The sequence below is a fragment of the Dermacentor andersoni genome, chromosome 9 (assembly GCF_023375885.2).
Source record: "Dermacentor andersoni chromosome 9, qqDerAnde1_hic_scaffold, whole genome shotgun sequence".
Taxonomy (NCBI): domain Eukaryota; kingdom Metazoa; phylum Arthropoda; class Arachnida; order Ixodida; family Ixodidae; genus Dermacentor; species Dermacentor andersoni.
Window position 1 is genome coordinate 17200001 of NC_092822.1, and position 15007 is coordinate 17215007.

Genomic DNA, 15007 nt, shown 5'->3' on the forward strand with positions numbered 1-15007 from the left:
TAAAGCACACGCGGTGCAGAGCCATTCTGGGAGACCGATATATCGCACCCAGCAGAAAGGGAGGGAGATAACTCTTCGCTGCGTGTATGGTAAAAGATAGCTCTAACAACCAACCACGCTGCCGTCGCAGTCATCGCGTGGACCGGAAGCGAGAGCACCCACACTCTCCGTCCGAGATGTGCGCACAGGACAATGCGGTTAGCGAAATGAGCGACACCGTTCGCAAACATCTCGGCCGCAAATAGACAGCTGCCGGCTCTTAAAAACAATAATAATAAAAAATAGGACATTTAAAAAGAAGAGCGAGTACACGCGTCCTCGTATTCGCGAAGGCGATACCTTCTGCGGTATCGCCTTCGACTAATTAAGAAAATAAAAAAAAGCTGTGGCGCGCGCGTGCTACAGCCACCGCCAGTCGAACCCGCGACTTATAGAAGAGCGCAAAGACTAATCCGTTGAACGCACACACGTGATCAAAAATAGGCGGAGCAGTAGCTCTGTGAAAATAAAAAAAAAGCGCAAAATTATCGGCAGCTCAGAGAACCTGAATCCGAAGAATGTATACCGCGATGTATTCAATACGAAGTCTGAATTGCAGTTACCACTTTCAGCTAAGAAAGGTACTGGTGGGTTATAAAGTTGGTAATTCATTATATCGTCAAGCAAAATGCATGAAAAAACACCGAATCACACATTTCTGTGTGTCTGTTCAAGTGCGCTGCTTTACTTAATTGAGTTTCAGGCCATTTGCCGAGGCATCTTATATAAAAATTCGGTTCCTCCGCAGAACCTCTGGTCAGCAAATAGTTTTGTTCATCCACGGGTATATGCATTTGGTTAGGCACGGAACGTGTACATACTCGGTTAGATCCGAAAAAGCTATGAAGGCCTGCCAGTAAACTTATTAGGCATATCGTTGCTCGTACTGTGACAGGATATGGCGGGCGCAGGCGTGTATAATGAAGGAATACATACTGTTTCCCGTGACAATTGCCTCTTCCCAAGCTTGTTATGCTCCACCGCAATACTTTCACGTATGCTACACCGCGTAGCATTACTCCAGTGGGGCAAAGCTGGCTTTCGGCAACCGGCATTACGCAACGCGCCGTGCCTTCCGAGCTTTGAAGCCAATCGCGAGGACCACAAAGGCGGAGTCGGTGCCACTGCTGACAGCGGCAAATTCTTTCAATGAAAAACACGACACAGAACGGCAAGAAGCTTAATCGCGAACGTCGAAGCAGCTAGGCCTAGCGTTGCTGCGGTAGTGGCTACGGCTGCCTGCGGGTCTGCGTGCGAGAGCGCCGGTTCGAGGCGGCGAGGTAATCAGATTGGCGGCGGTGGTGGCTTTGATTAATGCTGTTGCGGACCTGCGGTGACTGCAAGAAGTCCGGAAAATCGGCCGGCGAAGCGTACTTGCATCTGAAATTTCAGACATTCTTTTACATAGGCGCTATAGAGTAAGTACGTGGTGGCGCCCCGAAGCCGTCCCAATTATCGGGCGTCCTCAAAATCGGTCGTTGACTGTGCACAGGCAACTCCTCCAGTCGACAACACGGCGTCAAAGACGATTCGTTACGATTTTTCTCTGTTACTTCGTTCGCTTTCAATAAAATTACAGCTAATTTTTCCCGATAAAAGCACAGTTTCCCTGAGTTTCTTCCTGAGTATTTCCAGACTATTAAAAATCCCTGAGAATTCCCAGTTTTCCCGGTTGGCAGACACCCTGACGTCGAAGAAGCGCAGACGAGACCGAGCCAGCGCTCCATCCGGGGAGTGCGTGGGCCTTCGATTGGTCGTGATGAGTTTTCGATACCTGCAAGGGATCCTCGGCGGGGCCAGGAAGCGAGGAACAAAGCCGAAGGCGTGAACCAAGAAAAAGAGCGGAGCTGGGTGTGCGCATGCGTGCGCTTGTTGAAGAACAAGGAAATTCCAAAAACAATCGCGGACGAAGGGCTCCGGAAAGAGGCGCGAATAGGCTTTTTCCTGCCTCAGTCAGAATCCATACAGCCTCTACGTCCATGGGCCCCGAACCCTGCCCCCCATCCGTCCCGCATCCTCTTCGAAAAAACAGACAAATAAATAAAAAAGCGAGAAGAAAAAAATAAGAGAGAAACAGAAAAAACGCGGTAACCAAGACAGGTGGCTTCTCGAGGTGCCAGTTGAAAACTAAATTTCAAAAAACATAAAAACAAAAATGAGCGATGGAAAATGCGGACCTGTGCGCGGCGATCGATTCTCGTTCATCGACGGTCGTCTATACGGCGGAAGAAAGCTGCGCTGCGCACTTTTCTTTAGGACGGAACTGAGTAACGGCACGAAGTGATCGGCGAAAGAGGAACGGAAACCTCGGAAAGGATTGAAGCTTCGGAAACCGCTCTCACTACTCGACCGGTTTCGCCACCGATGCTTTCTTTCATTTCTTTTTTTTTTTTTTTCTTTTTTTGCTAGTGTATAGAGGTAGGAGACGGTGCTCTTACGTGGCATCGATTTTTTTTTTTCAGAATAAATTATTTTTTTAAATTTTTAGTTCTTTCTTTCTTCGGGTCACACAACTGTTTTGTAACCCCCTGGAGCATGGCGCCTCCAAGAAGAAATAGGAGAGCTCGCAACTGGCAACCTCATTTCCGATGGGATAACAGATTGAAATCACTGAAAAGAGGTAAAGGAGAGGGCCAAAACCTATTAGCAGACTGTCGAAAAGAAAAGAAGAAACTTGGCGCATTTTCTTTTTTCGTGTGAAACAATGTCAAATCACATTCTGCTGCCAAGATTCTAGTGTCAGTCTGTCAGATATGCTCTTTGTATTTGTTTGTTTGTTTGTTTGTTTGTTTGTTTGTTTGTTTGTTTGTTTGTTTGTTTGTTTGTTTCATTCGTTCACGTAATTGGTTCGCTGTTGTGAGTGGCTGTTATCTCTTTCTGAGTCGCCAATTCGCGTGGCTGGTATTCCGTTGTGAACATTATACGGGACCATTTTTCCGACTAGCCAATTCCGACGAACTAATTCCGACAAGCGCTTCGTTCGTTCGTTGGGTTTAACGTTACAAAGCAACAATTCCGACGACCAGCGGGTCTTGAACGCACACCTAAATCTAAGTATACACGAGCGACACTGCGTTTCGCCCTCTATCCAAATGCACCCCCCCCCCCTTGCCATCCCGCGGCTGAGAGTCAAGCCCGCGACCTTGCTCTCAAGCAGCAGAACGCCATACAAACTGCGCCACCGCGGCTGGCATAGAATGCCATCCGCTTGTTGACTCGGATTCACCGTGACACCGCGTTCCTAATAACGGCACGGTCCGCCGGAAATGATCGCCACGTGTATACGGTGCAATCTCATATGACTCCGTAACGGCCGCATACACGAAAGCCTCCGGGACGCCTCCTAATTGTTCGCGCATGTGACAAAGGGCTTGCGGCTGCAGTTGACGGCGGCACCGCCGTTGCGCAAAGCGCCCACGCCTTTGCGACGCGAGGCCGCGTATAGATTATTCATGGAAGCGCCGTTCTGACGACGCGGAGAAACCCCGCCGTGCCGCATATACGGTGCAGGCGGGCGATAGCGTGTCATGGCCGGAGTATCAACGGGTCACGGCAATCTCGGGGTTAGTCTTATCTGATACCGTTCGCAAAAGACCGCGACGTTAAGTCTAAATAGTCGTCGACATCGTCATCGTCACAATCATCGGCTTAATTACGTCCTCGTTTGCTTTTTTGATATTTGAGATGCGTGCATGATAAGCTCGTATCACGCCCCCGCACCGTGTCTCGTTATATCGTAACAAGCACGCATGATACATTTTTCGCATCATTGGCTTATCTCTGAGCTAGTTGCTTAATACAAGTGCAATGATGTAAAGAGCAATACAATACGAAGGAACAACAGGGCGCGAAAGAAGAGCGCTTTTCAGTGGCTATATTATGTCCTCTGTAGTTTGTTCATATCATTTACACCATAAAAGACACTATTCCTATATCGCATATCTTCAGGAAGTCAACACTAAGATGTCGGGAAAAAGTCGGCGACATTGCCTTACCATACCTCAATTACAGCCCCTAAATATATCCAATTCCTTCGGAATCAGTTGGTGTTGCAAAGCAATTAAACTATCTAAAACGGACCGCCACAGTATTTTTCTGACAATGTTCGAAGTTCTGGAAGGTGAAGGCACGTGATTCTCGGTGGTCTCCAGAATCTGGCCGCTAAAAGTGCCCTGGAGGTGCTCGCCGTGCTGGAGCCGTTTATCGCAGCTTTTTACATGCTATAAAGCTTTTGTTTGGCGTCTGTGCTGCTCACGCAGGGGAGGCCCACACACCAGCTTCGTCTTAGCGCCTTTATCTTTAGGTTCACTTTAACTCGTGACTACAGACTAGATACGGAACCCGATATAGTGGCTTCATGGATGAGATTTCTGAATGCTTTTCATCAGAATGTTGAACTTGCTTTCAGCGTTTCGCATCCCTCTTTCTACGCGATCATCATTCCTCGTCACATCTTTATGTCCCTGTTCCCCCTCCCCTTGTGCAGAGTAGCAGGCTAGAGCGCGTTAGCTCAGGCCTACCTCTCTGCCTTTTTTCAAATAAATTATCTCTCCCTCTCCCACACCCCATTCCTTTTTCTGCGCTACGTATATCCTTCTGTGCGATGCCGTGAGGTCAGAAGAGACAAAGCCGAGGTCATGTAGCGTCCCTGCCTGTGTCCTCGCACACCTGCATCGTGAAGCCACTGAATATAGTCAAACAGCCATTTGCTTGTTATCGTGCGATTGCGCACCCAGCTGGACAGAAGGTCGTGGTTTTCTCGGTTTATTAGAATGTGGTGACTTTCCTAAAACATTTAGTAGCCGTGCCTTTGTATAGATATTCGTTGCATTTGGCTTTCGCCTAGTACCTAGCCAATTAAAACAGCACAGGCCAGCATCAAATAGCACGTACTAACCAAATGCGACAACTCAATCGGGAGTCGGCGCTTCCGTCATGTCATTTACTCTTGCACCTTTGTGCTCAATGTAAGGAGAATTAATCATAACGAACAACTCGAGCACACATTTTACTTCCCTATCGTTTGCACGTTTTAAGGCTAAACAAGCTCGTCGACATTAAACTCTAGCGCACAAGAAGAACCGTAGGGGCACAGGACGAGAGGCTGCCATTCCTTGTTTCTTCGAATACTCCATGCAGTTTGAAAAACTACACCCCATCTAAATTAAGACACAGCACGCGTTTAATCTGGACACCACGCTTACGTCTTTCAATGATTGGGCAGCCGAATTTCGCGCTTTCGATATTGCATATTTTTTCCCAAGTACAATGTCACTGGCGCGTCAACAGCTCTTTACTAATCGAACAATGAGGTTATAGCAGACAATCCAAAATAGGGGTCTATACACAGGCACATGGAATAACGAGGAGGGGGGAGTGGGAAAGGGGCAGGAAAATTCACACAAAAGCATCCACGCCACGCAACAGGTAGGAAGCGTCAAGCAAGAAACGCAGTACTCGAGCAAGAAACGTATACGTCTGCTTGGTAGAAAGACGTGTGCAGTTCACAGCGTGTCTCCAGGACATCTACCACAATGTAAACAGATCGGCAGTGAGTTTTGTCGGGCAAGTCTAGCAATTTATCAACGATCTAGGCTACAAACACACAAACTACGTTGTTTAATTAGGCCGGCGTGCATCCGAATCGTAGAGACTGAACACACATGCGCGGTATAACGCGCCACACGTAAGGTGCTAGCAAGACACCTTGAAGCCTGAAATTTTGCGCAAGACGCACAGAAATCAAGTAATGCCTTTTTTTTTTTTTTTTGCACTGCTAGACGACCATCTAGCGATGAGCGTTCATCACTTTATAGCCAGGTAACACAGTGCGCTGGTGCTCGAGCGCATCAATCAGCCACGACTAAAAATTTCGCACGTTTCGCGCTACGTGCAGGGTTTCTCAGTTTCTTGTGTTGAGCAGAACTTGTACATGATATTTTTCCTAGCAGAGTCACTCGTGCGCGTAGCAAAGGTAATCTTAAACTAGCAAACAATAAACCAAATACAACTTTCCTGATACACAAAAGAACGGAAAAGGAAGAAGGTGGACGTACGTCGTCAAACGTGACGGCTTTCTTCTTTCCAGCAACTCCCGCGCTAACGACCGAAGACTGCTGTTCTTGGCAGGTCGTCGCCATTTCCGTGTCCCGAGTCATCAGAACACTGCTCTGATATCACCGCTGAGAACACTCACGAGTCAGCGAGAAACTCGCCAAATCCGTCAAATGACACGGACAAACAAGACCACAAGACGCCTCTATAGAAACTGCGTCTATAGACCTCCGGTTCGTTGTCTTCTCCAAAGGCTAATTCAACGGGAAGGCGCTTCCACGGACTCTTTATAATAAAGCTGTCCTGAATTCGGCGGCAAAAGAAGGTCTAGATGCTCAAAGATCATTCAACCAGTGCCAACTAGACGAGCGCACCACTTCACACGACTTGGCCACAGCCTCAGAAGCCGAGCACCACACACAGTGCCTGAGCCTCGGAAATACTTCCGCGAGAATGACGCCTCCAGAAGCTCCACAGCTGTCGCCAGACTAGTAGCGACGTCTTTCCGGAGGACCCAGCCGTGTCGGTGCGAGTCACAAGGTTCCAAAGTCCACGGACACTCGGGCCTCAACGCACATGCAGTCGCGCGCGCCACTGCGCCGTTGATACCAACGCCAACGACAGGTCACCCGCCAATGTGGAGACCATCAAATGTCCTCGGCTTGTCCGGCGAGACGTCCGCTCGTCAAGACGGTCGTCAAAGCAGACGACGAAGCCGTGCTCGTCTCGAGGGGGAGATATGCGAAACGGTCGAGACTTGCATCCCTGCCACTTGTGAAGAGAAGATTAGGGCAAACCTGGAGAGACGCGTGCAAAGTCCGAACGTCATGACGTACAGATGGAGAGAGAGAGAGAGAGAGAGAGAGAGGAACCAGTAAGGGCGCGATAGGAAGGAAAAGCTTCCCAGCGGGAAGGCGAGAACATCAGCTTACAGTCGTCTTCTAGCGCCCACACGCAGCTGATAAGATATGCGTCGGCGAGAAGACCAAAATGGAAGATATCCGCGGCTTGTACGTTTCATTCTGCTAGGCCATCGACATCTGTAGCGAACAAATAAAGCACAGGGAGATACGAGCGGCTCCCCGCGCTGTTCTTTGTTTGTCAACGCACGGCTCGGCACAGACGTTACCGGCTGCCGATGCCCCCCCCCTTACACGCACACTCAGTTGGCGGAGAAAGGATATTCGGGGGCAATGTTATCTCGCTGATCGCTGAACCGGTGGTGACCGACCTGAGACAAAACTTTTCCGTTGCTGGATGTGTGTGTACGATAAGCGGGGGGGACGTGCTTGCCGCAATGAAGAGACGGAATGGGATCGCTGAAAACAAGTCATCAACACTCGACAGTGCGAGTCACCGGTTGAACGACTGACCGGAGAACGCTGTTTACTGTATCGGGAACCAAGAAGGCCATGACTAGCGCGAACACGAAGAGAGAAAGAAAATGTACGGGCCAGCCGACCGCGCAACAAGAGTTTTCAAAGCACGGAAACCATTCAATACCAAGAATTTAGGTGAGCAGTGTGATCTGTGTCAGGAAAATAGTTTCGCACTGCACCTTTTGATTCCAAGGGCACGTGCATATGCTGCAACAAGCTTTCGTTTACGATCGAAACTGTAATCCGGCTCTTTTCTCAGTGTAGTTTCATTTTTCTTATATTTTGTAAAATATCTCTTTGTGCTTTTTTCTATTATTTACTAATCCGCAACATTGTTATTGTTTAATGCATTCAAACGCTGTTTTTCTGTTCCTTTATGCCTTTTCGCCTAAAAGCTTTTACGATCGGAAACCTTACATGTTGCCATTGTTTATATAATTCTTGTCATCATGCACAGGAGGTCTCTTTTCAGTTTCTAACAACGGCACCACCTTCTGTATACACATATAATGTCATTATCTCCGTTTTTGACGTGAACTGATACCGATTGTGATTCTGATTTGCCCGTCAGGGGCACGTTCTGCTGGTTACAGACACACACACACACACGCACGCGCGCGTAGCGAGAATAAAGAAAACCTACCTGTGCGTGCTTTTTCTGTACTTGCGAAAACCCTCCTTTTCATTGATTGATTGATTGATTGATTGATTGATTGATTGATTGATTGATTGATTGATTGATTGATTGATTGGCCCACATACCTTGTCTGCATCATATTACAACCATATTTATGCAAGGTTGGTTTGAAGTCGCAAAGAAACGCCAGGATTAATATAGGCGCCGTGGCAGAGAGCTCCAGATTCTTTTTTACCATTGACCACATAAGCTCAGTCAAGGGGCCCACAAATCCAATTTAAGAAGTGTTTTTGCATCCCGCACCGATAACAATGCGGCCGCTGCTGCCGGTATTAGGACCTGAAGCCTCGTGCTCAGAAGCTTAACGCCGCTGGTGCGACGGCTGGTAGGGAAGATGAAAAACAGACGTATGCAGTGGGGGAGCGCCGCATCTGTATAGTCCTTCTTCTCGTAAAACCCTTCGCCTTTTGTTATCCTGACGAGGGCACTCAAGTTCCTGGCGCACTAAGCAAAACACATTTTAAAAAACAAAAAGAAAAGAAAGGCGCAAGGTGGGCGCTAAGGCATGTTAAAGCTCACAATAAATGCGTCGCTAGCTGACTGCGTCTTCTCGCATAAAGGCACGCCGCTTTTCCCTCACTTCACGCGCACACAATCCACACGTTCTCGCTGTACTGCGCCTCACCAATTGCGTGCAGTACGGGGAGAGCTACGGGCCGCGCCGGCCAGCCAAAACACAGAGCAGGAAGAAGGTATCCTCCACCGTCCGCCTCCGAGATCGTCCCTCCGCGCGATGCCAGCTTAACGGAGGCAACACGAAAGGATATATGCAGCGCGGAAAGGGGGCCGAGCACTTCTCTTCCATTTCTGTGGAACAAGGCACAGCCGGCACTCGTTACTGATTATATAGGCTAAACGCGATAGTCCTGTATCCTTCGCTGCACTGCGCGGATTTCGTGAGAGGCCGCATACGGGCGCCGTACATGCGCGCGCGCGGTCCGCGGGGCGTACGAGCACCGTTATCGCACCCCGGACGATCGTAAAGAGCACCGCGGTAAGACATCCAGCACCGGTAAACAAGGCTCGCGGCCACATGCGGAGGCAGAGACAAAGAATCCCCGTAAACTATAGGCACGACAGCGTATACACAGCCACGGTAGCTCGACGCGCACAAGCATGCATGTGTCACAAATGCACAGGGACACCGCGCCGCTCTTTGCACTGAAAGAGAAAAAGGAAAAACGAGTGAACAATTCTCGGGGCTAAACGCTCGGTGGTTGCGGGCAGCGAAGAAGCGGGAAGCAGCTTTGTCGTTGTTTCACGGCCACTTGGGAAGCAACGCAGGTCTGCAGTGGGAAGAGAAGGACGGCATGCACGAAGACGACTCGACCAAAGCCTCGTAGGCTGCAAACTCGGCGCCACGAAATGTGGTCGCTAGCGTTGCCTCTTAATTCAATCAGCCCGCGAGAGTACGGGGACGCGGCACGTTAAACAAAACAGGGCGCGCGCCTCTCCGTTTCCCCCATATGCACGCAGTTTCGTACCTTCTTTTTTTTTCCTCCTTGCCCACGGAGAATGGCGCAAGAACGCTTTATAGAGATTAACGACATCCTTTGAGAAAGCCCACTTAAGCACGAAAGAATCTGGCAGAGACAATGTTTCTTCTTACCCGAAAAGCCACCGAAGCACAACACCGCGAGGTCAGAAAAGGGATATTTTATTAGCGAGATGCGAAGAGACCGTGGAGAACGGTATGAGGGCGGCTGATCGGACCCACGACCGGTATGTCAGTGGCGCGCAGCCCCGCGGAACGACGCGATTATTCAACAGCGTGACGCATCGATCGTAATTGCTTTTCAGATCAATAACTCATGGTATTCGTACGCCGCGGCACGTGACAGATGAAGCACCAAGAAAGCGCCCAGACTCAGTATTCGCTCACTTGCTAATGCAAAGTGATCAATCCATACTGGCACACAGTTAGCTTCAACCCAAGCAGAAACTGTCGCACTTCATGACGTCACATTGAGCTGGCGTGGGAAATTGAACGCGGCGTGATAGCCAGCGCCTCCCTTCTTTTTTTTCTCGTTTATTCTAGTTTAGAGTGCATCTGTTCGTTGTAAGACAAACTAGTCTCGTACTTCAGACGTGTGATTACAATACCTATTTAAAATAATAACCTAGCACTTCTAAGTGTCCCTTTAATCAACTCCAGTGTTGGAATCGCACCGCTGGCACGAGTTGTTGGGGTCTCGGTGCTGACGCCCGTTATTGCCAATGGGTCGCAAGCCCCAAGGGTAGCGTTGGCCTGGCGGCCTGGGGCACTGGAAGCATCCGAAGGTCCCGGCAAAGCAAGAGAAGACTGGTAACAGAACAACTTGTTTATTCTAACAACGCAAAAGAGCGGCCGGTCAGGTCGACCGGAGTGGAGAGACGGGAGAGCACGTAACTCAACAGTACAAATCGGAGCCTCTCCTCTGGCGTCCGGGGGCAGCTGCTCTTATACTCTCGGCGTCGCGGTCCAAAAGGGAAGGTCACGGGATGAAGGTCACGGGATGAAGGTCACGGGACGGCGGAGCATGAGCCCACGACGGCGCGCACGGTCGAGCCGAGAGACCTGCTGAACCGAGTGCAGTGACGCATCGCCAACCCGCCCACACCACGGCGCGAACGGTTGAGCCGAGAGACCTCCAGGCTCCTCATTCGGGGAACTCCGCTCCCCGGCTGCCGCGCTTTGACAAGCGAGGGCACACACACACACACGCACACACGAAGACACGTGGCACTGAAACACGCCTGGACACGCTTGGCGGGTAGGCGTTGCGGCGGCGTCGAACGGGCCAAAATGTCCGCCGCTTTGAACAAAGCCCCGGCGTCCGTTGCATCCGCGCCGGCATTACCGCGCGTTGTAGGCGAAACGTAACACCAGGCGGTTAACCAACAGCCTCTGGTTATCTCTGTCCTTATCTTCAAGCACCAAAATTTCATTAAAAACATTACGCCCACATCTGGCCGTTGTACACAATAAACACAAAATACTCAAGAAAATTTGCGATTAGATGCATTCACGACACCCAATCGACATGTTACGACGCTACGTTACAGCGGATGATACTACGTATGCAATCATTTTATTATACAAGTTTAGCTCTATTCTTATTGTAAATCACACTGATAACCACACTATTCTACAGATGCATGGACAACGGAATCGCATGCTTTCGTCGACACGCGCACTGTACTTTGTGGATGAATAAAGATTTGTATTAATCAGACCATTTCTTCCCAGTGCCCATCTAGCGCTGCAAATGAACTCAGGCCGACTCCTCTGCCTTTTCTTGCCATTGAACGCTCTCTCCTTTCCTTATTTGTTTTAACCTGTATGTAAGCAGATGTTCGCGTTTAAGTTCCTGTGTATGCTTCCCTTGGGGAGGAAGCGTCTCGGAAACGCAAATGTACTATGAAGCTGGCAAACAACAATGTATAAGTGCGATTCCACGAGAACTAGAGTAACATATCAACAAAATACGACCAGGTGAAAGGTACCATGATCATATTCAATAACTATCTGATATTCTCGATTCCTCCGGAACCATACCATCGTGCCTGAAGCAATATGGTGTGATTTTTCTGACGGTCATGTAACTACAGTACGGAGCAATGGCGCTACAACGCGTTCGAGCTACCTGGACCCGCTTTCCAACAGTTATCCACGACCACACAAGAAGCGACGAAATACATGACGAAAATAGGCGACGAAAGAACACGTTGCGCCCGATGCGGTGAACAATTACCGCTACAACAAAAGACTAGAACGCGTCGTCTTCGCGCGGAGGAAATTTAACCCGCGGGAGCTATTCGGCGCCCGGAAAAATGGGCGGGCCAACCTCTCCAGAGTGCGCTGCTACTGCATACGTAGAAGCGTGCTGTAAGACACAAGCGAGCAACGGTGGAAACCCAAAGGCGTCATACAGTGCACGACGGTTGCCCGTCATCTCCAGGCGTTGTTCCACCGGTGAAAGTGCCTCAATGCGCGCCTCCTCCTTCTCCGCGGCGGGCGAGGAGGACATCGAGGCACGCTAGGTGAAACGAGAGACGACGGCCGGGGTCGTCGTTTTGCACGCAACGCTCATTGTATTCATTTATTTATTTATATCCATACAGGGGACAAACAAAGAGGAAGGGGAGGTGCGATAGAGGAGAGGGAAAGCTGCCGCCCACGTATAATAAGCAGTGCGACGAGTTGCATGCAGAGAAGTTCACGTATATGTTTGGCTACGCGCACTCCTGATGGGCGGCGGAGCGAAAGGTCGTACAGGATGCTTTAGCCAATCAACAACGGTCGGAAGAAGAGAGAAGGGCGCTGGTCCGTTCTCCAACGCTAATCCGCTTGAACTACGATGGCTTAATACCTGGATCACGGGAGGACTAGCGGCGCATGCACGATGACCTCCTTCTCTGCAACAGCAGGGTATCGTTCCTAATTGGCTGTCACACGCTGCAGCTCGGATTACAGTGCCCAGAGTTCACAAGACGCATCGTGACCACCTAGCGTCATGCAAAGAGAGAGAGAGAGACCGAATATCATGTACGCGCAGCGTGTAAACGGTGGAATGATTAAATATCTTATTTGCACGTTTTTTTTTTATTTTTTTAACATTGCCATCAGATGCTTTTCTACCAATTTCATCGATATTCTACTTCCAGAAACATGTATCTACAGTCTTTGCGGTAGCCCGCGCTCCCGACGGAGTGAATGCCCTCGTTCTGAAGAAAATGTCACCGTATCTCTTTCTTTGTCTCTCTCTCTCCACGCCACTTATCTCTGGCGGCACTTGTCAAGCAGCTACGTATACGGGCCACCGATGTGTACGATACACACTTGCGGCTGTCACACCAACCAGGTATAGTGAGCGGGATTCGTCGGACGGAGCATAACGCACTCCACTTCGCGCATCGATGACTATACCGCCTCACGCCGAGAGGGAGCCATTCGCTCGGGCTATTCAGCGACTTCCCTCCGAACGAACATCCACTGCACGCAATTAACGAGGCGCGATAAGAGAGTTTGACAATCCGGCGCCAGCCGTTCTAGCCTCCAATCTAAGCAGCTCAAACCGGCGGTGCAGGGCCTCTCGTTGTAGTTTTTGCAATAGTGCACAGAACAAGCGCCGACGAACGTACTGTAATATTTCGAACGCGCGCTACGCGTACAGCGCACCACGTTTAATTGACGCAATTTTCTAAAAATTAACAAAATAAGATAGAGAGAGAGAGAAGTTGCGCGATGTTTCTCAGGACTGTATGTCTCTCTCTATATCGTTTCTTCTTTTTTTTAATATCATCCTTCAGCCCATTTTAGTTCGAGGAAATCCTGAAATTTAAATGACGCGGCGTCACCGGGGCTTTCATAAAAGGGCCTACACACGACGGGCACGCTTCCGTATCGAGTTTCCAGCGTTATACGCAAAGCACTCTCCTAAAACGTGTTGAACAGTACTGCTCTCAAAATCTGAGGCTCCTCCAGTTTCTCGCAAGCGGCTTCTTTTCTGCAGGAGGTGACCTAACGACGAAGCTGCCCCTCATTGTGCGCCTGGGATTCTCGCAAATGAGTGAAAGAAAGAAAAGTACGAAAAGAGCCCTCAGCGAATTACAGGAGTAATTAGATGCCTCTGGGGAAGCGTCGATGAGGAGGGCTGTGCGTCAGGCGTGGGCAGACGGTTCGGTGCCGAGTGCGAGCACGTCTTCGAAGGTACAAGAACGCTCACTGTGAATGCGTAGCTGGAGGTCGCCGCGGGGCCCAGCGCTGACATTCGCGTCAGGGCGCCTCGATAGTAGCGTCTCTTTATAAACGGCTGCGCTGCTATGTAGGCACTTGTACCAGGTATGTACAGCATGACTAACTCAAGCAGGCGAGCTAGGTGACTATTTGTCATCGCCCCGTTTGAAAGGGGATGCGAATAAATCATCATCATCATCATTGACTAGCTCAACCAGGCTATGTGACCATTTCTCACCGGCCATTTCGAAGGAGATGCCAATAAATCATCATCATCATCATCATCATCATCATCATCATCATCATCATCATCATTCGTGATGGAACATAGCGAACAGGCGGAAGAAAGTGATGACAGCATGCACAGGCGCTGACTATTTGTAGCGAACGAACGCAAGTATACCATCACTCTATTTATTGGCGGTGACCCTTATTCTTTGTTGAAATAGTGAATGCACGATGCCTCCCGTTATTCAACGGTACCCTTGCGCCTTACATTTTCATTTCTTCCATAGTTCTTTGTCGCAAGGAGACCGGAACATTCACTGCGCCCTTTATTATAGGAACCAGCTCATAGTGACATGCAAGGCTTCTTCGTTGTTTACGCTAAGAGCTGGCATATACAAATACACAAACCAGGCTGATTATACGCTGAAGAAAGCGGTTAAGGGCAACCACAGCAACTCCCGACTCCGCCTTTAAACCATGCCGTGCCAAACCAATATGGCGAGTATGCCATACTGAGACGAAGTCTCCGTCAAAGTGTGCCTCCACCATGAAAGGCAGCGCTAGCATCTATAGACGCTCAGTTTACATTCGAGCACTCGCTTACTACATTCGCTTACTATCGCTTATCGTTCTGATTGGCTGCGGCAAAGCGGCAAGCTTTCTTTTTTCTCTCGCAGCGGAAATCGGTCCCAGACGCGATCGCGTTCATCACCTGGTTTTTAGCCCGCTTTCGCCGCCAATGTGAACGCACCCTCGTAAGGGCCGCGACGCGATCGGCCGGCGCCACACACACACACACACACACACACACCGCGCTTTTCAAACACAAGATGCAGCTATTACCGCTTGCTTAATACGCGGTGGGGGCTCTTCTCCCATAATCCTTTATAT

The 15007-nt window shown here is 49.6% G+C and overlaps 1 protein-coding gene across 7 annotated transcripts in view; it reads right to left on the reverse strand.

Moving 5' to 3' along the window:
* LOC126527122 (adenosylhomocysteinase-like 1) overlaps window positions 1-15007 on the reverse strand; it is a 270192-nt gene that overhangs the window by 171956 nt on the left and 83229 nt on the right. For 2 of the 7 annotated variants that reach the window (XM_050174871.3, XM_050174870.3), the window contains exon 1: window positions 6096-6807. The exons of the other annotated variants lie outside the window; for them this stretch is intronic. In XM_050174871.3, coding sequence (XP_050030828.1) covers window positions 6096-6197 — 102 coding nt within the window. In that variant the 5' untranslated portion in view covers window positions 6198-6807. Of the gene's footprint in view, window positions 1-6095; window positions 6808-15007 lie in introns of those variants that run through there. 7 annotated transcript variants of the gene reach the window in all.